The sequence below is a fragment of the Artemia sp. Qi Xiang Cuo genome, chromosome 1, assembly GCF_049724085.1.
Source record: "Artemia sp. Qi Xiang Cuo chromosome 1, ASM4972408v1, whole genome shotgun sequence".
Taxonomy (NCBI): domain Eukaryota; kingdom Metazoa; phylum Arthropoda; class Branchiopoda; order Anostraca; family Artemiidae; genus Artemia; species Artemia sp. Qi Xiang Cuo.
Genome location: NC_142794.1, coordinates 18,650,808 through 18,677,462, shown reverse-complemented (window position 1 = coordinate 18,677,462; position 26,655 = coordinate 18,650,808). Strand labels below are relative to the sequence as shown.

General features: G+C 37.4%; 1 protein-coding gene across 3 annotated transcripts in view; it reads left to right on the top strand.

Moving 5' to 3' along the window:
* The window catches only part of LOC148956078 (tetratricopeptide repeat protein 39B-like), a 276,357-nt gene that overhangs the window by 142,719 nt on the left and 106,983 nt on the right, over positions 1–26,655 (top strand). For all 3 annotated transcript variants that reach the window (XM_089092458.1, XM_089092545.1, XM_089092376.1), the window contains one exon: positions 16,195–16,320. In XM_089092458.1, the coding sequence (XP_088948584.1) occupies positions 16,195–16,320 (126 nt within the window). The remainder of the gene's footprint in view (positions 1–16,194; positions 16,321–26,655) is intronic.

The window sequence follows — 26,655 nt, the reverse complement described above, 5'->3', positions numbered from 1 at the left end:
TATTATAGTTTTCCCCGAGTTTTAAAGGACTTAGAAGTAAGCCTTTTTTTTTAACTTTTTTAGGCCTTTCATTTCACCATTTTTCAACACAGTAAAAGTGTGTCAGAGATATTAAAAGACATTTTCGCTATTTTTTCAATCTGATAAAATATAACGTTCTCCTTTGAATTGTTTAATTATTGCATACATTCAGTCTGCTGAATTAGGTTAGTGAAGCCAAAAAAGGCACTATATTCCGGTCATAATTTCCCATAGTAAGTAGCAAAATCTTTGCGATATAAACTGCTTTATTAACGAATGTTTCACCTTGCCTCTACAAATATTATAAAAACAATTTTTCTATCGGAATGAGTTGTGTATCATGAGAGGATATGGCCTGAAAGGGATAGGCTATCCATTTCAAATCAAGTAAAGACCCCGTTTTTTTCAAAGCAAATAAAGTATTGATATGAAACTTTTTGAGGGGTTGTTTGAACAAAATCAAAACCTACTATGTCATCTTTTAGATTGTAAATATCTTATATTAAGTTGGAAATTGGAACTTTCAGAATATATAGAGTAGGGAACAGTGACTTAACCAAATGCTTCTATGTGCATACTGCTACTACTACTAAGCGCGTTTTAAATAATACGTAAATAATAATACAATTTAAAAAATAGGGTGATTCAGACACTTTGTAAATAAGCTATTTTCTTTTATAGGTTGCATTGGTTCCATATTCGCCATCTCCCCCCTGCTCGTCAGTTGGAGAAGAAGACACGCCTGTGGAGTTCATTTGCAACAATTCACCATCAACGAAATTCCAGATAATATAGACGATTTTTAACTGATTATTTTAATGTAGATAGTGGCACAGTTGAGCAGGGGGACTTACCTCTGCTAAGTCCGAGTACTTTACAGCTTTTAGACGACTTTACCCGGGAATTAACAGGGAACCCTCCTCCCTCAGATTACATGAGTATACGTCAAACAACTGAAATGGCTTCCCATAGTCCTATTATTGAACAATGTGGGGGGGGGGGGTGATGATAATATACAAGAGGGGGAGGAGGAGGATGAAATGGCTTCGAACAACCCTATTGATGAACAATGTGGGAGGGGGTGGTGATCATATGCAAGAGGGGGAGGAGGATGAAATGGCTTCGAACAACCCTATTGATGAACAATTTGGGGGAGGGGTGGTGATAATATACAAGAGGGGGAGGAGGAGGATGAAATGGCTTCGAACAACCCTATTGATGAACAATGTGGGAGGGGTGGTGATAATATACAAGAGGGGGAGGAGGATGATGAAATGGCTTCGAACAACCCTATTGATGAACAATTTGGGAGAGGGGGTGGTGATAATATACAAGAGGGGAAGGAGGAGGGTGACAATAACCAATTTATGACATTTGCCGAATTCCAGCTCTCAAATTCAATATTAAATATGATAGTTGTTTACACTGCGACTTTTGGGGATCCTTTTAATTCGCTTATGGGGGGTAATTTTGTATTTGATCCTATAGAAATTGTCCATAAATATGTAGATAGAATTCGTACACTCTTAGAAAACCAGATTCAGTTTTAAGGGGGGTAGGGATTCAATTAAGGTTTCAATTGTTTTATGGGTATTCTATTTAAATGAGGGTAAAAGTGAGGTTTATCATCATTATGTACATACCGAGATGCAAGTGGTTTATCCGCATTTAGAAAATTAAGAATCAGTTTTTATGGATTGGGTAGGCAATATTATTACCCATTTAGAAAATTCAAGCGAAAATGGAATTAGGTCTTTTGTTCTTTTTGTTGAAAATTTAAGCGTTAATATTTATAAATTTAAAAAAGATTTTATTTTAAGAGGGGGGCAGGTGGGCCGTGGGCTATAGTTTTAAAATTTAATCCAGATTTAGAAGAATGTCAGGGCGTTGAACGAATCTGTTTTGAAACAGGCCAAAAAGGTTTCATGTACGCTTTCCCCGAGCCTTATATCAGCATTCGAGCCAATAGCACGTGACGCTTCAAAGAAAAATTTAGAATACTGGGCTGTACATGGGAAGTTGGGGTCCGATTTTCCCATTGTAGATTTTTCTTGTTTAGAGGAGAGAAACCCATAATACTCATGTAATTTGATATTTTTGAAAGAAGCAATGCCCATTTAATTATCGGCGTTACATCGGTTTAATATTAAACGGAATTAGAAGATGGGGCTCGTTGTAAAAAGAAGGAGTTGTAATTCCAAGTCAGGGTCCCGTCGGTTGAGTAGGGGAAGCACTGGATTCGACTTTCGCACACACCATCCAGTGAACCCATTACAGTTGGTTATTTCAACCCTATTACAGACAGCATCCGACTTTTGAGGGAATTTAAAAAAATGGGGACTCGCTTCTACTGTCCGTAATGCCTGTCTAGATTTCATAGTGATTTAAAACTACGGAATCACATGAAGCATTGTAGACGGCATGGCTATCAGTCAGTGGAAACAGTTTCAGGTGATAGGGCCATCTTACGTTTTAAAAATTTCCAAAATACCCTCCTCCAAAGCAATAAAATCTTTTTGGCTTGTGAAGCAAAGCTAATGGTAGTGTAAAATCATTAACTACCAACTCGAACCAAAAAACATCGTGCAGTTGAAGTCTTCTATACTCTGGCATAAAGAGAGAGCTCTAAAACTGCGCAATTATCAGATATCGTTGAAACGTGGGATTAGGATGGGTTCAGGATCTAGGTACTGATCTAAGAAATTGACACTGTAAATGATGCTATTCCTCGTTTAAGAAATATTCATTACCCAATGCTGTTCTCTGCAGAGGATCGTCTCGCAATTAAAAATCAAAACATCTGTTGGGTTTGTAAGGGGGAATTTGAAGAGGGGACTAAGGGGAAAGGCACTAGGGGGAAAAGAGGGGGGGCGGGGAAAGTCAGGGACCACAATCAATTGTGCCAGGAAATATCGTCAGGGGGTAGTAATTTTAGAGGGGTAGCGCATCAGTTGCAATGTGAATGTAAGCCAGCAGTTTTTATTCCAGTTTTCATTCACAATGCAAATTGTGATTTAAAATTTATTTTACCGGCTTTGGCACGTATGCACAAGGAGGGAGGGGGAGTAGATAGTCCATGGGTAAACAATTCATTTACCTATAACATCATCCCCAAATCAGCAGAGAAGCTAGTGCTTCTCGAGTTGAAATGGCAGGTAGTGAATAAGGGGCATACGTGTCTGAATAAAATTGGGTTTTTCGATTCTTTTAGTTTTTTCCCCAAAGCATTGAGTCAATTGATTCAAGTGCAGAAAAGCGACAATTTTGATAGTTTTCCTTTGCTTAGACAGCGCTTTCCAGACAGTTAAATGTATGACCTATTGACCTGTAAAGGTGTATATGCATAAGACTATTACTGTTCTGGTGCTTGCTTAAGCAAGGTGAAACTACCTTCGACTGAAGCTTTCTTTAATTTACTCACCAACAGTGAATGCACTGCCAAGGACTATAAACCTGTCAGGAAACTCTGGGCTAAGGGTAATTATCAAAATGGGTGGGATTATTGTAGACTCTACTTGGCCTGTGACGTTTTAACTCTGTTAGATATTGTCTATAAAACAAATATAAAATTAATTCAGAGTGTTAACTAAATATATGACATTATTTTTCATACCACATTGGTTGATGGAATTTGATCTTAAAATTTAGTAGGTAATACATTCGCTTGATAACTAAGGCAACTCAACACCTTTTTTGTAGAAAGGTCAATGAGGGGTGGGTACGTTTTTCATGGAGATCACGTTTTGAAAATAGATCCAAGCGGGCAAGACGCTGGTGTAAAGTCAAATGCAGTTTTCCTTGACATGGACTCGTTGTATTCCTCGGCAATGTCTCACTACTCTTTGCCTTGTGGAAACTATAAATGGCTTGAGAATCCTTGTGAGTTCCTCGTCATTAACATCGTCGAGGACAATGGGCAACAAGGATGTCGAAATTGACGGACAAATTCCATTGGCGCTTCATGATTCAGTCAGAGATTTTGTTTTCCCCTGTATCAATTGACCAGTGACCAAGGACTCACTGAGTCCATACAATCGATCATTGGTTGAGGATATGGGGATGGACTGGACCCTCTCCAAGCAGAAACTGATTGTAGATCTGGACTCTAAAGAGAATTTCGTTGATCATCGTGTGCTTTTGCGCTGGATGGTGAACAATGGTTTCAAGATCACGAAAATACATAGGGTACTGTAATTCAGCCACAAAACTTATTATGAAGATGTTTATCGATACCTTTGTCAATAAACGCTCTCGGGCAAACAGTAAGGTAGAGAAGGAATTGTACAAGCTAATTCTAAATTCAGCGTTTGGCAAAATTTGTGAAAGCGTACGGAACAGATCTCGTTGTGACGTCGTGACTGACCCTCAAGAATGTGCATGATTTATTGCAGACCCAAATTTTACATTGTTCACGAGCATAGAGACAAACATGGTTCTTCTACACAGGAAAAAGAGAAATAAGGTACTGAACAAGAATATAGCAGGAGGTAGTTCAGTACTTGAAATTTATTATTTAGGTAGTCCAGTACTTGAAAAAGCTCATGTTTTCGTTTATTTTACAATGTGTGCAAGGTACAATGGCCAAGGGAGGGGGAGGTTCAAGTGTACTATGGGGACACAGATTCTCTGCTTTTAAAAATAAAAATCGGGGATTTATTGGGAGATTTAGAAAATGGGGAACACATCAGCTCGTGGATGGATTTCACTAACTGTAATCTGTCCTTCTACCCCAAGTTGGTGAAAAGTCAGGCCCCTAATTAACTACTCATGTTAAAATCAGAGACAGGGAGTTATTTGATATCCAATGGGGTGTTCCCGGGTCCTGAAGTTTATTGCGTGGAAATTCATAAAAGGGACATAAACCAGGCGTGTAAAGGGGTGCCTACACATTTTGTAAAGAACAATTATAACATGAGTGTCTACAGAACCTGTGTAGAGAGTAGCATAGTGCCGAGAGCACAAGTGCTTGCAATTCGCTCTCAGCAGTGTAAAAATTATACTGTTAGAGTTGAAAAGACTGCAATGTCATGTATATCCGACAAGGTCTTTGTGCTTGAGAATGGTGTAAATGTACTCCCCCAGGGCCACTATAGAATTTCAGACTGGGTTTATTGTGTAGACTATCGCAACCAACTTGGTCCGGATAAATTAACCTAACTCAAACATAACTTGATAAATTAACCTAACTCAAACCTAACCTGATAAATTAACCTAACTCAAACCTAACTCAAACCTAACCCAACCTTTCATGAATTAACTTAAATGCTCAAATCTAACCTAACCTGCAGCAGCAATGACGGCGACTATTATATACAGTTTTTCCATAGCGACCCGGGGGGTGGAGGGGTCCCGCCCGTGAACGGCCTTCGGCCCACGGCTCCGGGGGGTCCCACCCGCAGACGGCCTTCGGCCCGTGGCTCCCTGGAGGGTGTTGGGTATCCTTTTAAATTCATAGTGTTCAACTGTGCTATTTTAAGTTGTTTCTTTGTCAATATATTGTTGTACAAATAGTGCTATTGTACAAAAATGTGTGTGTAGAGATAGTGTTGCTGAACAAAAAGTGTTTTTTATGACAATAAATGTTGTTGTACATATAGTGTTGTTCTTGTTGAACAAATATTTTTGACAATAAATATTGTTCTTGTTGAACAAAAAAGTGAAAAAAAATTGTTGTTAATAAATGTTGTTCTTCTTGAACAGAAGAAAATGTTGTTGTTAATAAATGTTGTTCTTCTTGTACAGAAGTGTTTTTATGATAATAAATGTTGTTCTTGTTGAACAAAACAGTGAAAAAATGTTGCACAAATAGAGTTGTTGTTCTTGTTGTACAAGTGTTTTTGTTCAATAAATGTTGTTCTTGTTGAACAGAAAAGGGTTTTTATTTTGATAAATGAATGAAATATTGTTTTTGTTGTTCTTGTTAACGTACTAGATAGATCTATGGGAAAATTATTATTACTACTTATTCATTACATAAGTATGGTTTACAGTTAGTTGTAGTCTGACTGTTGTCAACAGCAGTAGCAGTATGTATCAATTTAAAACACCATTTAGGTCGTTTCTGTGTGGTCCATCAATGTCTAGGAAAACGACACTTTTAGCTAAAATAATTCAAAATTGTAATAAAATGTTTTTGGAAAATTCAAAGAAAATTTATCATTGCTACACTATTTGTTAGGAGTCCTAGGATTAAGTAAAAAGTATTTCCACATCTTTACCAATACAAGTCTTACCAAGAAATGATGCTTTCAATAGTATTGAACCAAGCTTATGGTTGATTCGTAATAATTTGCTGAATCAGTTGAATAGTTTTCACAAGAAATGCTACATCTATTTCCCGTTCGTTCTCATCATGAACACATTTCCATAACCCTAGATGTACACAATCTGTTTCATCAGAGCATATTTATGAGAACCCTTGCTTTGAATTGTACCATTTATGTTATGTACCGTTTTGTTTGTAATTCCAGGTCGCCAATAAGTCTCAATGAGTAAATATATCCAGACGTTCCCAAATTTCTGCTGTCAGCACGGACTCAGACGACAAATAAGCCTTACGGCTGCATATTGCTAGATCTTAATCAGAGCACACCCGAGGATCTACGTGTAGTCACAGATATTTTCGACCCAGAAATTACTGTATATTTTCCGGTGAACAGTAGAAAAAGCTATTAGTTACCATCATGACACTGAAGAAACTACACGAACAACGGCATTTATTTTCCGTTTTAGACACTTCAAAACCCTTACTCAGGAAGGCCATACTCAACATGGTGTTGACAATGAATTTATTAATATAATAACTGAACTTTGCTTAAATTTAACTGAGGGCAATGTACACTTGCCAGAAGGTGTTAGACAACAGACAAAGCAACATCGTTCCAATGTACGTGCCTTGGCTTGCAAATACAAGGGAAAAATGTTTAAACGAAAACGTCTCCTTCAAGCGGGCGGTAGCTGTTTTACACTTTTAATATCAATAATTGCAGGACTTGTAAACAGTTTTCTCTAGAGAACGGCTAAACCCTATAAATTGACGCCATTTGAACTTGTCCTCTCGCCCGTGGAACTTTTTGAAGACAATCTAAGCAAATTTATTAATGATGAAAATATATCCGATGACAAAAAGCTAGTTTTACTTCAAGATCCATTGCGACGTGTGGACAAACATAGACCTTATCGTGAGAAAACTGCCGTCGTCACAGATCACCCTAAACAGGAAACATCTCAAGATTCTGCACAATCAAAGGAGAAGGAATTGAATTCCATAGTGACATCAATTGGAAACCTATTGCCAGTGACCTATCGAGAACAGAGTAAAAGAGTATTAGCATATCTCATGTTGGAAAGTGGTGGTGATCAAGTTCAGGTCGATAGCACAGGGAAACGAATTATAATTCAGGAGAAAATTTATAATCTAGTTGATTTAATTTGTGATATGGTGACGAATCGTAAAGGACTTTTATCATTTGACAGTAATCTATATACCTTTCTCAATGCATCAAACTTCCCCAAAAGTCTTATTTGCAATAAGCAAATTCTAAAGAAACTAAGAGAATATAGTCCTCCAACAACGCCAACACCACCATTTAAAAAAGAAGATGATTCAATTTTGGAAAATACTAGCAGCAGCAGCAGAAGCAATGATTTTATAACATCTGTGGCTGCTAGTCAAAAGCGAAGACGGATTGATTCACCCTCCAGTGTGCAAAAGGACAGTGGACATTACACTACGTGTTTGCGTTCAAAATAGTTGAAGTTCTGAAGCATGTCAATTAAAATATTGGTGAAGCGGGAAGTCTAAGTTCCCCCACAACGCTTTCTAAAGTTGCCTCTGACATAGATGGCAGCACATTAAAAAAAAAAGCAAAAGAGTATCTAGAAAAGGAACCGAGTTACACACTTCATCGGAATCGCAGGCTTCGTGGAAAATAATATCGACAAACTAAAGCCTTTTTCCCTCTGCATATAATGCAAACTGATCTTTTAACTTTAGACCCGATTCAAAGGCGTCACAATGCACCCTACAAATATGTTCTAGTGGCAATCAGTGTCTTTAGTCGCTATGCCTATGCCATTCGATTGCAATCAAAGAGAGGTGTTGAAGTTGCTCATGCTATAGAAAGTATTTTTGAACAGGATTGCAATTGAAAAAATCGAACGGATCGCAGTACCAAATTTGTTGATCCACATACGCAAAATGTTCGATTAAAATATACAACAACGCTCTATCATAGTCATAGTCTAATAAAGGCTGTATTGGCTGAACGATTGATAAGAACGATTCGTCTATTAATTTCAATGTATTGTACGCTGAAAAATACTGCTGCTTTTATTCATGATTCATGATTTATATTTTGAATATGAACTGCAAAAAGTTAGAAACTCTAGTGAAATTTATCCAATTGAAAAGATATTAAAGAGTCGTACTCGTAGGGGCAAGAGACAATTGCTTGTTCGTTGGCTAGGATACAACTCTGATTTTGATTCTTGGGTCAATGTTGAAGATATTAACAATGCCCAATGATTTCTATGTGACATTCATGTCCAATTTTTCTGATCCTCTCTACAATGACTTGAATAAAACAAGTGATTTTTGGACGAAACTCTCTCCCACTATTAAATTTGACGATGGACAGTATGACGTGGCTCATGGCGACTGTATTTTCAGAAATACAAGTGGTATCTCCAAAAAAGATCATAAATATTATATAAAAATTGAACTCAAGAATTGGCCGCCAACCTCGTATGACCAAAGACAAATTCAACAGATCAATTGGATGAATTATCCATATATTGAATTACCCTATGAAGAACTCACTTGTGTGAATGATTTATGTCGTTCTATCAATAAAAGAATTTCCGCTCGTAAAAAAGGAGCTTTTCATTTCAACTGTTCTAAGGAGGAGGGCAAGATCTACATTAGTTCACCCATTGCCAATGAAAAGGTTATTCTCAATGATATTCTAAATGATGTTCTTGGCTTTAAGCTCAATATAATCAACGGTAAAACTGCTGGAAACACTAATTTCATTTTTGATGACTATCCGCCTGCCTTCTCCACAGACACTTGTATATTTCTCTACGCTTCATTTGTGGAAACATCCCGGGTTGGCAATAGCAATGTTCCCCTCCTACGAGTTCGTGAACGAAAAACCAATCAAGAACATATTCACCACTACAATATAAAGCATCTTCAGTATATTCCCGTAAACACTTCCTATTTGGAACTCTGTCAGTTAACACTAAGAACTGAATTAGGTGATCCTCTAACAATTCAAAAGGTTTGGCTGTGATTACATGCCATTTTCGACCCATACAACAACAAGATGTCTAATAGAAAAGTGGAATTCATTTGTCCTGATATTGACTGCTATGTTAATACTCTTGGCCCAAGACAACAGGGCAATGGAATGGAATATTACAAAGGTCACTCGTCAATGTCTGGCTACGTTCTTGGCAGTTGGTTTGCTAAGCTGTTTCGCTCTGCACTACCTCTGGCTATTAAATATATTGTACCGGCTGCAACAGATTTTGCATCCTCTACACTCTACGATTGGAGCTCTGGCAAGGATTTTAAAAAATGTGCTTCGGAAAATCTTAGGTCCAGAGCGCAAGCCCTTGGCGAGAGATTAAAACAAAATGGAAAACGTTTAAAAAGGTCGAGAAACAGTGCAACACTCATCAGTGTCTACTCAGGTCAGAAACGTAAGACATCACCCCTGTCAAAGAGAAGATGGAAAAAATCGACACGTACAGTAAAAAGTAGATGAAAAAGCCCCAGAAAGAAAATTGTTACATGGAAACTAGATTTCTTTTCCTAAAATGACATATCTACTGCATAAGGATTCTCAAACTTCAATCACCTCTTCGTTGAATCTATTCAAAGCAGAAAATGTTGATCTGAGTTTGAAACATGGATACTGTGAACAAATATGCCCACAACGACACCTCTCCGATAATTTTAGCTTTCAAAATTATTCTAATGAAGACTAATTAATGGATATGTCTGCGACTTTTATAGATTTACGGGTAAAAGTCTGGAAATCCAATAATACGTTGCCAATTCTTGCTGATAGAATATCCTATGAAAATTGTATATTACATAATTTATTTCCCCAAATCAGTGTCTACATCAATGGCACGCTGGTGAGCACAAGCAACAATCTCTCAAATTAAACAAGCTATATGCAATTCAAGCTGATGACACCCAAGTCATACAAGGAATTGAGAGCCACCTCCAATGGATATGAATATATTACTAATACTGATAGTACAGATACACTTAAAAATGCTACAACTAGTGAATTACATCTAGTTGGAAAAATATATCATGAAATATTTCATATACCCCAATGGCTACCACCCAATATTAAAGTGGATATAAAATTAACGCTTGCACCATCCAATTTTATATTGAGAAAAGAACTTGCTGCCAATCCTGATGTAACTCTCTCCCTCACCTCGGCAATACTACATGTACGCAAACACCAGGTTATGAGTTCTGTTTCTTTGGAAGTGGAAAAACATAGAGCTAGTGGAAATAATATTAAACTACTTGTTCCTCGAACAATCACCAATTAGCGTCATATTGCCACGGGCTCACGCACCTTCACTGACTCATCCTTTATCAATGGTGAAAGTCCGTCAAAACTGGCTTTGGCATTTCTAAAAAGCGCTATTGCAATAGGATCGTGGGCTGGATGCCCACATAAATTTGAAATGTTTGGGCTTTCATCTCTTGTCTGCAAAGTAAATAGAATCCCACTCTACAATTTATCTTTGGATAAATAACAAAGAACATTATATGAGTTAACTATGCAAACCTTGGACCATGATTTAAAACAATTGGAAAATTGTACAACCGAAGAAATGTTTGCTAAAACACGTGGTACCATTGCATTGGATTTGTCTGGCACCCAGGATACGAGTATAGTACGTACGGGGAGTGTGCGTTTAGAGTGTACATTTGCCGATCTGTTAGCTGAGAGTATTGCACTAATCTCGCTAAATCAGTCTAAAATTTATTAGGAAATCTTTTCAAAAGGCAGTATTCTATTTAACTTGGCACCATGAACTCTATTCTAATGATCAGTGTTTTTAATATTGACCCCTACATGTCCAAATACAGATTCTATTTTCTTCTCTTGGACTTTCTTGGGAACATGCAAAGTGTCAACCATACCCTATATACTCATAATAGCCATCCATTAACTTTGCACACGGATCATTAATTTTGCATCTTTCAAACAGCAAAGACGATTGAATTTTTTGATCCTCTTGGTCTAGCCTCTACATTCTAAACTCCACATATCAACAACTATATAGAAAGCAGTGGGAAAACTATTGTTCAAAATCAGAAAAGAGTGCAGGATCTGACGACTAAAGCTGTGCCTTCCATGCACTACTATATTTTGTGTTCCGATATCGTGTCTATACTTACAAGCAGTTTTCAACATTTATGTAGACAATCCTCGTCTGAACGACTTTATGGTGAAAAATATCCTCTCAGACCTGTATAATATAAATTTGGTGCCCTACGAGTAAAGTGCTTAAAAAAAGTATTTGAATTTGTTTATCAATAAATGAAAAATGTATATACAACAATGTCTTTACTCTTCACTTTAGATTTATTCTTCTTCGGTGTATAGGCAACTGTCGTGAACCACTAATGCCGGTAAATCATTTGGATTCAGTGTATATTGATCTTGTTTGGCTGCAAAGTCAGGGTAACATTTTCTACAGTATAATGTAACTTCACTCTTGTCATATCTCTTTGTATAGTCAATGATACTATTTGCATTTATATTATGAAATTCACGAGTTTCAATCTGTATATTTGAAGCAATATCACATACAGTGTTTTCTAATGGCGAATCACATTCAGTAACTGCCAAATAAAAATCACTTGGTTTATAGTAATAATAGGCAGTGTCGTCACAACGATGACGTAGAAACCAAATTGTCTTGTTACCCAAACAGTTGAATCTTAGACATGATTCTTCCTCCCAGAATAATTTAAATCCTCGACGATACCAATCTCGTAGAAATAAACTAAAATCACGCTTGGGATTCTTTCCATTCATACAGGGGTAAGTATTCTCCCACTGATCACATTTGTTAAAGTGACAATTGGAGCACAGATGCACTCTAGGGTAAGAGTCACAAATCTCTTCAAGACATGAATTACATACTTTAATTTTTAAAGCATAGCCTTTATCCAATTTAAAAGGATTACTAATAATTTGCACTTTTCATTATAGTCATCAATAATTGTACAATTCTCACATAATGTCCAACTGCCAAGAGTGTACATGCATAGTGGACATGTATAGATAATTTTTTGGTTTCCGATGTCACCTGTCTCACAGCTAAAACGAAACTGATCCTCGTCCTATAAATTCAGAAGGGAGGAAAGGTGAGAGGAGTAACTTTGTGACTTTACCTCTTTCGAATGGGGGAGCCATCGGCATTGAATCTACGGTATTGCCTTTAAAATCGTATCCACGATATTATATTGTTCTGTTTAAATTTATACATCGATAAATTGAGTATCAGCTGTTGAATGACATCAACACAGTTTCACACAATAGTCCAATGGGGGAGAGTCACCTTTCATTATAATGTCAAGTGTTCCCTGTGAGAATATCTTCCGTTGAAGGGATAATTCGAAAAAATCATCATCCATAATCAAATGTGTTTCCATAATCACAAGATTCGATCTAATTCTCTCTTTCTCAAATTTATTCATTTTTTAATCCTATCACTGACTGCTGACTCTAGACTGACCATGATTCGTTAGCCAAGCATTCTAACAAAAAGAAAGGGAACATTTTCGATTTCGAAACAATGTTATTGTATAATTACAACAATAATACTACACATATACAATTAGCGATACAGCTTATTGTCTTCGATATGCTTCACTAATGCACTTAAAGCACTTTGAAGTCTATTCACATGTGCTATATCAACTTTTGCAGCAAAGCCTAATTGATCTTTCATTTTAAATTTGCTCAAGGATATCACTTATCTTGCATATACCCATCCCATTCCAGACAAAGCCGTGATCCTCTCGTGATTGTTTGGTGCTCTTGTGTCATTGCTACCAATTCCACTATCAACTTCTAATAGTGTAAACATTCCACTCATCATTATTGCAAATATATCCTAATGAGTAAAGTCAAACTGTTCTCACTCCTTGAATTCTATTCACATACAAATAAAAACTATTGCAAAAATCCTTTCCTTATATTCTCTACAATCCTGTCCTGCCAATATTTCCGACTTCCTGATTGGTTTAGGAAGAGACACGTGATCCTGTTCCCGTTAGAATCAATAATTCACCGCCGATTATGTAATCAATTTCTCAGAAATCTACTTTCTCTCTAGTGGATCAATACATCGTTCTCGTTAGAATTCAGTGTGCATGCGCAAACTTCGCCCCGGAGTCAATACACTTAAAAACTGCAAATAAATTGACCTTGAAAATGATGTCATTAACCCCTTAGTGAATCAATAATCCTTGAATAAATTATAGCCTGTCGGCGTTAGACTTAATTATAGATGGCAGCAGGGTGTGCGTTTCATATTCGTTATGGCCTCCCTAATCAAAATGCCTAGCTTTTTACAAAAAACTGACTTCATGAGAAGGAGTAAGTGGCAGTAGGGGGGCCACTGGCTCACTTTAGCCCCTCAACCACACTGATTGATAATTCTTGTGTGATAATGGCTCAAAATAGCTTAACTTGTCTATCTTTTTGGCAAAGATTTAAGATGGACGGGTTAGGGGGGGGGGTGGTTTACAGTAATGATTTCATATATAAAATAACTAATGCAATATATATTCATCAGGTTTTCGAGGAGTTGTGATCACTGTTCAAAAGAAAATTGTACCCTTTTTTAAACTTAATGGCTGATTTTCTTGCCGTAGGCTAATTTTGTAATATCACTGCCAAGAAAGGGGCAAAGATAAACCTTCAATTTCCTTCTGCTCCTTTCTGTTGCTCCTTTGAATACAGGAAATAAAATAGTAAACCTATATCACCAGCAGAAATGGCTTGTTAAAGTAGTTGTCAGCACTTTCGGTTCCTCAAGGAAATGCTCCTTGTTCGGAGCAGTTTTTTTTCCATTGGTGATCGTATCGACCCAGTGGTCCTAGAATATCGGAGGAGGGCTCATTGGAACGGAAATTAAAAGTTCTATTGCCCTTTTTAAGTGACAAAAAAATGGAGGGCAACTAGGCCCCCTCCCACGCTTATTTTTTACCCAAAATCACCCGATCAAAATGTTGAGATTGTCATTTTGTTCAGCATGGTCGAAAATATGATAACTATGTCTTTTAGGATGACTTAGTCCCCCGAAGTCTCCGGGGGGAGGACTGAAAGTTATGAACTTTACCCAATGTTAACATATAGTATTGGTTATTGGGAAGTATACAGAAGTTTTCAGGGTTTTTTTTCGGGTAGTGGGGGGGGGGGTCGGGGTTTATGTGGGAGGATCTTTCCATAAAGGAAGTTTTCATGGGGGAAGGGACATTGCTATGAAGGGGGCGCCGGATTTCACAGCGTTATTTAAAAAAAAGATCAGAAATTAAATATATAAAAAATCAACGTTTTCAACTGAAAGTAAGCAGCAACATCGAAACTTAAAACGAATCGAAAATATTACGTATATGATTAAGTTCACCCCCTAGTTAATACCTCGCTCTTTAAGCCAAAGATTTTTTACTACTTTCATAAGAGCTATTTATTCTAAATAACGGCCTTTGTGATTAAGGGGTCATTTTTAAAGAATTGGAACAAAATTCGAACTTTAGCTTAAAGAGAGAGGTATTGACTAGGGGGCAAACACCCTAATATACGTATTAAAATATATAAATATAGAACTTAGTTACGTAAGTTAATTCGTAAGTTACGTATATTTATTAATAATAAAAACGATCGTAAATAAAATTAAACAAGTTTCGAGAAAGCCATTAAACCAAATAAAAGTAAAATTAATATGCAAATTTTGTTTTAATTATTCATGTACGGTGAGCCAAAATCAAAGCCTGCATTAATTCAAAAACGTTCAAAAATTAAATAAAAAAACAAGTTTTTTTTTAACTGAAAGTAAGGAACGACGTTAAAACTTAAAACGAACAGAAATTATTCCGTATATGAAAGGGGCTGTCCCCTCCTCAACGCCTCGCTCTTTACGCTAAAGTTTGACTTCCTCAAAACTCTTTTTTTTTAAACAATAAAAAACTTTAGTGTAAAGAGCGAGGCGTTGAGGAGGGGGCAGCCCCTTCTATATACGGAATAATTTCTGTTCGTTTTAAGTTTTAACGTCGCTCCTTACTTTCAGTTTAAAAAAAACTTGTTTTTTTTATTTAATTAATGAAGCGATGAAGCCGGGTAAGCGTTTTACATCTTAAGGATGTTCATATTTTAGTCTAAATTTAGACTACCTGCATGTTATCCAGCTTCAACAGAGCCAGCTGGAAAACTAAAGCAATTGTGGTTAATTACTTATTCATTTTTTTATAATAAGTGATTAATTACAATTAATAACTTATTACGGCTAAACGTTCACACTGGTTGAAGACCATTTCTCTCAAGGAATCCCTCATCCTTTTAGAGTTGGCTCTATGAATACCTATGTTTTTAAAATAAGAAAGACACTTTCTTATACCATACCCTATGGTATATTAAAAGCATACCCTATTTAGGGTATGTTCTGTCCCTGGGAATCTTGTTCAAACAACTCAATACAACTGAAATTGTTTGCCTCAGCGACTATGAGAAAATGATTCAACTGGAAGCTCAGGTCGGCCGTCTAGGTATAAACCAACCTTGTCTGACTTCTCTGATTAATCCTTTAATGCTGTCTTTGGCTTTTTAATTACATTCTACAAAAAACTTATCGCTTTGGGCACTACTAATATATGCTTTTATATATTTTTTAAAATTCCTATTGGCAACGTAACGCATCTGTGGCGTCAGTTTTTTTGGCTTTTTACACATATTTGAACTGCTTCGAATCGCAAGATATCAAATTGTGTTTTGTTTTCTTTCTTCTTATGTTCTGTACTTTTTTACCTGGCTATCTCTTTAATAGTTTGCTTCCCGACCTTTTTTTGCGAACTCGATTTGAACTTGGTTTTATGACAACTATCTATTTTGTATCCAGGAAGATCCGAAAGATATCTCCAGATCAAAGAGTGCCGCTTGATGAAGCCATGGTCGAAGCTAAAAAAGCGGTGGATCTGTTTTTCAACAATAAGTTTACTGAAGCTAAAGATTCATTGGAGCCAAAGTAAGTGTCTTTCCTTTTGTTTACTTGAAACTTGGAAGCTATTTTTATAGCAAAGCGTATGAACGTAACATAAAATTTTATTTAATTAATCATAAAATTGTTATTGGCTTATTGACAAAACTGTCCAGACACACAAGCATTAGTAAGAACTTAAGGTGTTATAGCCGACTTTTGAATTTATTCTAAAATTGTTAAAAGCTATTTGTGGAGGGAAGGGGCTGAGTATTTATTTTATTATTCGCAGCAGAACCAGGTGAGTAGATAGTATCTATTGAATTCTGCCGCCCGTATAACCATTCTTATGTTATTTGCGTACGGCACATTCCATGGTAGCTTTCCAATGCATAGTCTACAGCCAGCTGTTATTTGGCAGCGTATAATGTGGCCAAACAGGTTTTTTTTTCGGTTTTTGTAGTGGATTGCACAATGAATGTAGGTAATGAGTTCACATACACATTCTTAAAACTACTCGTGATTAAACACGTTATAAAACTACGTGCTATTTGCTTATGTCCTGTTGGTACCATTCCAAACGAGTGGGGACTCCCCGCCTGTTCCTAAACATTGCAAAAAAGATAACAGTATGAACTTTGGGCTGTGTGTCTCTGTGGGGTGTTTGAGTCTTTTTGATCTGTTTATGTTTCTGTGGGCTGTTTGAGTCTTTTTGGTCTGTGTTTGTCTCTTTGGGGTGTTTGTGTCTCTTTGGGGTGTGTGTGTTTCTTTGTGCTATGTGTGTCTCTTTGGGCTGTTTGTGTCATTTTGATCTTTATGTCTTTCTTTTGGATGTTTGTGTCTCTTAGGGGGCCGTGTGTGTCTCTTTGGGGCGTTTGAATCTTTTGGTCTGTATATGTCTGTATGGGCGTTTTTTTTCGCTTTTGACTGTGTGTGTGTCTCTTTGAGGTTTGTGTGTCTCTTCGGGCTGTGTGTGTCTCTTTAGCCTGTGTGTGTGTCTCTTTGGGCTATGTGTGTCTCTTTAGGCTGTGTGTCTCTTTGGGCAGTTTGAATCTTTTTGGTCTGTGTGTGTCTCTTTTGGCTTTTTGTCTCGTTTTGGGCTTTGTGTGTCCCTGTTGGATGTGTGCGTCTCTTTGGGCCGTGTGCAGCTCTTTGAGCTGTATGTGGCTCTTGGGCTGTTTGAGTCATTTTGGTCTGTGTGTGTTTCTTTTGGCTGTTTGTGTCTCTTAGAGGGCATGTGTGTCTCTGTGGGTAATGTGTGTCTCTTTGGGGTGTTTGGATCTTTTTGCTATGTTTGTGTCTGTATGGGCGTGTTATTTGTATTTTGGCGGTGTGTGTGTCTATTTTGGGGTTTTTTTTCTCATAGGACAGTTTTTTTTTCTCCTTATGAAGTTTGTATCTCTTTTGGCTGTGTGTGTATCTTTTGGCTGTGTGTCTCTTTGGGCAGTTTGAATCTTTATGGTCTGTGTGTGTGTCTCTTTTGGCTGTTTGTGTCGTTTTGGGCTTTGTGTCTTTCTGTTGGATGTGTGCATCTCTTTGGGGCCGTGTACGTCTCTTTGGGCTGTATTTGTCTCTTTTGGCTGTGGGTGTCTCTTTGTGATATGTGTGTCTCTTTTGGCTGTGTGTGTCTCGTTGGACTGTGTGTCTTTTTGGGGTGCCTGAGTCTTTTTGGTCTGTATGTGTCTCTTTGGGCTGTTTGAGTCTTTTAGGTCTGTGTTTGTCTCTTTGGGTTGTGTTTCTCTTTGGGCTGTCTGTGTCTCTTTGAGCTATTTGTGTCTCTTGACGCTGTGTGTGTCTCTTTGGGCTGTGTGTCTCATTGGGCCTTTTTTGACAGCTTGAATCTATTTGGTCTGTGTCTATCTCTTGTGCCTGTTTTTGTTATTTTGGGCTTTGTGTTTCTCTGTTGCATGTGTGAGTCGCTTTGGTCAATGTGCGTCTATTTTAGTTGTTTTTGTCTCTTGTGCAGTTTGAGTAAGTTTGGTCGGTGTGGGTTTATTTTTGCATTTTGTGCCTCTTAGGGGCCATGTGTGTCTCTTTGGGTTATGCGTGTCTCTTTGGGGTGTTTGAATCTTTTTGGCCTGTATGTGTCTGTATGGGCGTTTTTTGTCTCTTTGGGCTTTGTGTGTCTCTTCGGGCTGTGTGTATGTCTCTTTAGCCTGTGTTTGTCTCTTTAGGCTGTGTGTCTCTTTGGTCAGTTTGAATCTTTTTGGTCTGTTTGTGGCTCTTTTGTCGGTTTCTGTGTCGTTTTGGGCTTTGTGTGTCTTTGTTGGATGTGTGCGTCTCTTTGGGCCATGTGCGTCTCTTTGAGCTGTATGTGTCTCTTTGGGCTGTGGGTGTCTCTTTGTGATGTGTGTCTCTTTAGGCCGCGTGTGTCTCGTTGGGCTGTGTGTCTTTTTGGGATGTTTGAGTCTTTTTGGTCTGTATGTGTCTCTTTGGGATATGTGTGTCTCTTTGGCCTGTTTTAAGTCTTTTTGGACTGTGTATGTCTCTTTCGGCTGTTTGTGTTTCTTTGGACTGTGGGTGTCTCTTTGGGCTGCGGGGTTGATTGGCAGAAGTATGTATTAGCGAAGTTATAGTGGAGGGCGAGTTGCTAGAGAAAATCTAAGTTAATAAGGGTTTTCGACCGTAAACTTTTGTAAGAAAATTATGGAAAATACAATTCGTTGGTTCATAAGTCAAATTTAAGTCCAGATATCGATCGAAAAATAAACTATTGCCGCTGAATCTGAAGTAATAAGGGTTTTTTATCATAAACTCTAGTTTCCTATAAGAAACTTATGGAAAATACAATTCCATCGTTCAAATTTGAAAGTTAGTTCCATTCTCTGGTTCAAATGTAGAAAAACCCATGTGGGTGAGTTGAAATAAAACAATTTTGACAAGAAATGACTGAAAAGTGTTTTGGGGGAGATGGCTTGATTGGTAGAAGGATGTATTAGCGAAGTTATAGTGGAGGGCGACAAAGTATTCAAAGTCAAGGCTATAAGAAAAAAAACGTTCTGGATATTTTTGTAAGTTTGTAGTTTAAGCACTAATATCATATCAGTAACGGTTCTATTTGAACTTTCTCCAAGTTGATAAATCAAATGTGAAACTTAGGTCCATTATCTGGTTCAAATGTAGAAAAACCCGTGTGAGAGAGTTGAAATAAAAATTTTTTTAACAAGAAATGACTGAAAAGTGTTTTGGAGGAGATGGCTTGATTGACAGAAGGATGTATTAGCGAAGTTATAGTGGAGGGCGACAATGTCTTCAAAGTCAAGGCTATAAGAAAAAAAAAGTTCCGAATATTTTTGTCGGTTTGTAGTTTACGCACTAATGTCAATATCAGTAATGATTCTATTTGAACTTTCTCCAAGTTGATCAAATTGGTCTCTAAATGGTTAATTATAAAAAAATATTTTTGGACAAGCAAAAAAAAACTTAAATAATTTAATGAAAAAATTCTAAACACTCAGAGAAGTTTTTTTTTTTGTAAGTTTTTGTGTGTGTATGTGTAAGTTGTGTGTGTGTGTGTGTGTAAGTTTTTTTTTGTGCGTGTAAGTTTTTTTTGTGTGTGTAAATTTTTTTTGTGTGTGTGTGAGTTTTTATGTGTGTGTAAGTTTTTTTTTGTGTGTGTAAGCTTTTGTGTGTGTGTGAGTTTTTATGCGTGTGTAAGTTTTTGTGTGCGTGTCAATTTTTGTGTGTGTGTGTAAGTTTTTGTGGGTGTGTAAGTTTTTGTGTGTGTGTGTAAGTTTTTGTGTGTGTAGTGGAGGGCGACAATGTCTTCAAAGTCAAGGCTATAAGAAAAAAAAAGTTCCGAATATTTTTGTCGGTTTGTAGTTTACGCACTAATATCAATATCAGTAATGATTTTATTTGAACTTTCTCCAAGTTGATCAAATTGGTCTCTAAACGGTTCATGATAAAAAAATAGTTTGGGACAAGAAAAAAACTAAAATAATGTCATGAAATCATTTTCAACACTCGGAGAAGTTTTTTTTTTTGTGTTAGTTTTTTTGTGTGTTTGTGTAAGTTGTGTGTGTGTATATGTGTTTAAGTTTTTTTTGTGTGTGTAAGTTTTTTTTGTTCGTGTAATTTTTTTTTTGTGTTTGAGTTTTTATGTGTATGTAAGTTTTTTGTGTGTGTGTTTGTAAGTTTTTTTTTGTGTGTGTGTATGTTTTTTTTTGTTTGTATAATTTTTTTTTGTTGTGTTAGTTGTTGTGTGAGTTTAAATTTTTTTGTGTGTGTGTAAGTTTTTGTGGGTGTGTAAGTTTTTGTGTTTGTGTAAGTTTCTAAATGTGTGTGTAAGTTTTTGTGTGTGTGTGTGTGTGTAAGTTTTTATGTGTGTGTGTGTGTAAGTTTCTGTGTGTGTGTTTGTGTGTGGTATTTGACCATAAACTCTAGTTTCCTATAAGAAAATTATGGAAAATACAATTCTATCGTTCAAATGTGAACTTACACACACATAAAAACTCACACACACATAAAAAAAAATAAAACACGCAAAAAAAAAATTACACACACAAAAAAAAACTTACACACACACACACACAACTTGCACATACACACAAAACAACTTACAAAAAAAAAAAACTTCTGTGAGTGTTGAAAATGATTTCATGACATTATATTAGTTTTTTTTTCTTGTCCCAAACTATTTTTTATCATGAACCGTTTAGACACCAATTTGATCGACTTGGAGAAAGTTCGAATAGAATCATTACTTATATTAATATTAGTGGGTAAACTACAAACCGACAAAAATATTCGGAACTTTTTTTTTCTTATAGCCTTGACTTTGAAGACATTGTCGCCCTCCACTATAACTTCGCTAATACATCCTTCTGTCAATCAAGCCATCTCCTCCAAAACACTTGTCAGTCATTTCTTGTTAAAAATTTTTTTATTTCAACTCACTCACACGGGTTTTTCTACATTTGTACCAGAGAATTGACCTAAGTTTCACATTTGATTGATCAATTTGGAGAAAGTTCAAATAGAATCGTTACTGATATGATATTAGTGCGTAAACTACAAACTTACAAAAATATCCAGAACTTTTTTTCTTATAGCCTTGACTTTGAAGACTTTGTCGCCCTCCGCTATAACTTCGCTAGTACATCCTTCTGCCAATCAAGCCATCTCCCCCAAAACACTTTTCAGTCATTTCTTGTTAAAATTTTTATTTCAACTCACCCACACGGGTTTTTCTACATTTGAACCAGAGAATGGAACTAAGTTTCACATTTGAACGATAGAATTGTATTTTCCATAATTTTTTTATAGGAAACTAGAGTTTATGGTCAAAAACCACACACACACACACACAGAAACTTACACACACACATACACACACAAAAACTTACACACACACACAAAAACTTACACAAACACAACAACTTACACACCCACAAAAACTTACACACACATACAAAAATTTACACGCACACAAAAACTTACACGTTGATCTAGGTTCACTTAGAGTGGCGCGCCACTCTAAGTGAACCTAGATCAACCCAACTTTTTGGATATCTCTCTCACTATGACTCTGTGTGTCGTGACACACACACACAAAAAAACTTACACACACACAAAAAAAAACAACTTACACACACATAAAAACTCACACACACATAAAAAAAAATTTACACACACACAAAAAAAACACAAACAAACAAAAAAAAACTTACACACACACACACACACAACTTGCACACACACACTCAAACTTACACAAAAAAAACTTCTCTGAGTGTTGAAAATGACTTCATGACATTATTTTAGTTTTTTTTTTGTCCCAAACTATTTTTTTATCATGAACCGTTTAGAAACCAATTTGATCAACTTGGAGAAAGTTCAAATAGAATCATTACTGATATTGATATTAGTGCGTAAACTACAAACCGACAAAAATATTCGGAACTTTTTTTTTCTTATAGCCTTGACTTTGAAGACATTGTCGCCCTCCACTACACACACAAAAACTTACACACACACACAAAAACTTACACAAACACAAAAACTTACACACCCACAAAAACTTACACACACACACAAAAATTTACACGCACACAAAATTTTACACACACATAAAAACTTACACACACACACAAAAACTTACACACACACAAAAAAAATCTTACACACACAAAAAAAAACTTAAACACACATAAAAACTCACACACACACAAAAAATAAATTTAAACACACAAAACAAACTTACACACACAAAAAAAACTTACACACACACACACACACAACTTAAAAAAAAAAACACAAAAAATTACAAACAAAAAAAAAACACTTCTCTGAGTGTTTAAAACGATTTAATAACATTATTTTAGTTTTTTTTTATTGTCCCAAACTATTTTTTTTTCATGAACCGTTTAGAGACCAATTTGATCAACTTGGAGAAAGTTCAAATAGAATGATATTGATATTAGTGCGTAAACTACAAACCGACAAAAATATTCGGAACTTTTTTTTTCTTATAGCCTTGACTTTGAAGACATTGTCACCCTCCACTATAACTTCGCTAATACATCCTTCTATCAATCAAGCCATCTCCTCCAAAACACTTTTCAGTCATTTCTTGTTAAAAAAATTTATTTCAACAAACTCACACGGGTTTTTCTACATTTGAAACAGATAATGGAACTATGTTTCACATTTGATTGATAAACTAGGATAAAGTTCAAATAGAACCGTTACTGGTAAGATATTAGTGCGTAAACTACAAACTTACAAAAATATCCAGAACTTTTTTTTTCTTATAGCCTTGACTTTGAAGACATTGTCGCCCTCCGTGTGTGTGCTACGGTCAAAAACCCTTATTAACTTAGATTTTTCTCTAGCAACTCGCCCTCCACTATAACTTCGCTAATACATACTTCTGCCAATCAACCCCGCAGCCAAAAGAGAAACCCACAGTCCAAAGAAACACAAACAGCCGAAAGAGACATGCACAGTCCAAATCGACTTAAAATAGCCCAAAGAGACACACATATCCCAAAGAGACACATACAGACCAAAAAGACTCAAACATCCCAAAAAGACACACAGTCCAACGAGACACACGCGGCCTAAAGAGACACACATCACAAAGAGACACCCACAGCCCAAAGAGACACATACAGCTCAAAGAGACGCACATGGCCCAAAGAGACGCACACATCCAACAAAGACACACAAAGCCCAAAACGACACCAAAACAGTCAAAAGAGACACACAGACCAATAAGATTCAAACTGACCAAAGAGACACAAAGCATAAATAGACTGACACAGTATAAAGATAAATGCACACCGCCCTTAGATAAACACAACGCCCAACTAGACACACACACAGCCAATAGAGAAAAAAAACGCCCATATAGAGACATACAGGCCAAAAAGATTCAAACACCCCAAAGAGACACGCTCAGCCCAAAGAGACACACATGGCCCCTAAGAGACACAAACTGCCAAAATAAACACACACAGACCAAAATGACTCAAAACAGCCCAAGAGACACAAACAACTCAAAGAGACGCACACGGCCAAAAGCGACGCACACATCCAACAGAGACACACAACGCCCAAAATGACAAAAACAGCCAAAAGAGATATACACAGCTCAAAAAGATTAAAGCTGTCAAAAAAGAGACATACCGCCTAAAGAGACACACACAGCCCAAAGAGACACACACATAGGCTAAAGAGACACACACAGCCCAAAAAGAAACACACAGCCCAAAGAGACAAAAAATGCCCATACAGACACATACAGGCCCAAAGAGACACACAGCCCAAAGAGACACACACAGCCTCAAGAGACACAAATAGCTCAAAGAGACACAGACAGCCCAAAGAGAAACACAACCCAAAGAGACAAAGACAGACCTAAAAGACTCAAACAGCCCAAAGAGACACATACAGACCAAAAAGACTCAGACACCCCAAAAAGACACACAGTCCAACGAGACACACACACAGCCTAAAGAGACACACATCACAAAGAGACACCCACAGCCAAAAGAGACACATACAGCTCAAAGAGACGTACACGGCCCCAAAGAGATGCACACATCCAACAGAGCGACACAAAGCCCAAAACGACACAAACAGTCAAAAGAGACATACACAGACCATAAAGATTCAAACTGCCCAAAGAGACACACAGCCTAAAGAGACACACACAGGCCAAAGAGACACACACAGACTAAAGAGACATACACACTGTCCGAAGAGACACACAAAGTCCAAAGAGACACACACACAGCTCAAAGAGACAAAAAACGCTCATACAGACACATACATAGCAAAAAGATTCAAACATCCCCAAAGAGACACACATTGCCCAAAGAGACACACATGGCCTCTAAGAGACACAAACAGCCAAAAGAAACACACATAGACCAAAAAGACTCAAACAGCCCAAGAGACACATACAGCTCAAAGAGGTGCACACGGCCAAAAGAGACGCACACATCCAACAGAGACACACACAGCCCAAAACGACACAAAAAGCCAAAAGAGACACAAACAGACCAAAAAGATTCAAACTGCCCAAAGAGACACACAGCCTAAAGAGACACACACAGCCCAAGGAGACATACACACAGGCTAAAGAGACACACACAGCCCCAAGACACATAAAAAGCCCAAATAGACACAAACACCCTCCAAAGAGACAAAAAACGCCCATACAAACACATACAGACCAAAAGATTCAAACACCCCAAAGAGACACACATAGCCCAAAGAGACACAAACGGTCCCTAAGAGACACAAACACCTAAAAGAAAGACACACAGACCAAAATGATTCAAACAGCCCAAAGAGACACACATAGCCCAAAGAACCACAAACAGCCCAAAGAGACAAACACAGCTCAAAAAGACTCAAACAGCCCACAGAGACGCAAACAGATCAAAAAGACTCAAACAGTCCAACGAGACACACATCCCAAAGAGACACACACAGCCCAAAGAAACACACACAGCCCAAAGAGACACAACAACAGACCAAACAGACTCAACAAGCACAAATAGATACACAAATAGACCAAAAAAAGACTCAAACAGTCCAAAAGAAGCACGCAGCCCAAAAAGACACACACAGCCTAAGAAGATAAAAATACTTCAGAGAGACATAGAAAGGCCAAAGAGAAAACACAACATAAAGAGACAAACACAGAACTAAGAGACTAAAACAGCCCAAAGAGACACATGGAGACCACAAAGACTCAGACACCTCTAAAAGACACACAGTCCAACGAGACACACACAGCCATAAAGAGACACACATCACAAAGAGACACATACAGCTCAAAGAGACACACACGGCCCAAAGAGACGCACACATCAAACATATGGACACCCCGCAAACCCAGACACAACGAGACTAAAGAGTCAAACACAGCCCAATAAGGGTCAAACTGCTCACAGAGACAAACAGACTCCTGAGACAAACAGAGCCCAAAGAGACACACACAGGCTCAATAGACGTACACACAGTCCGACTATAAACAAAACCACAAAAGTGACACACCCACCCCCCAATTAGACAAAAAACGCCCATACAGACACATACATACCAAAAAGATTCAAACACCCCAAAGAAACACACATTGCCCAAAGAGACACACATAGCCTCTAAGAGAAACAAACAGCCAAAAGAAACACACACAGACCAAAATGACTCAAACAGCCCAAGAGACACATACAGCTCAAAGAGCTGCACACGGCCCAAAGAGACGCACACATCCAACAGGGACACACAAAGCCCAAAACGAGACAAAAAGCCAAAAGAGACACACACAGACCAAAAAGATTCAAACTGCCCAAAGAGACACACAGCCTAAAGAGACAAACACAGCCCAAAGAGACACACACACAGGATAATGAGATAAACAACCCCCTAAGAGACACACAAAGCCAAAATAGACACACATACAGCAAAACTCGGAACACCACGGCAATTCAGACACAAACAGAGAAAAATATAAAAACGCCCCTAAGAGACACAAACGGCCCCTAAGAGACACAAACAGCCACAAGAAAGACACACAGATCAAAATGACACACACAGCCCAAAGAGACACACATAGCCCAAAGAAACACAAAGACCCCAAAGAGACACAAACACCCCAAAGAGACAAACACAGACCAAAAAGACTCAAACAGCCCAAAGAAACATAAACAGATCAAAAAGACTCAAACACCCCAAAGAGACACACAGCCCAAAGTTCATACTGTTATCTTTTTTGCAATGTTTAGGAACAGGCGGGGAATCCCCACTCGTTTGGAATGGTACCAACAGGACATAAGCAAATAGCATGTAGTTTTATAACGTGTTTAATCACGTGTAGTTTTAAGAATGTGTATATGAACTCATGACCTACATTCATTGTGTAATTGA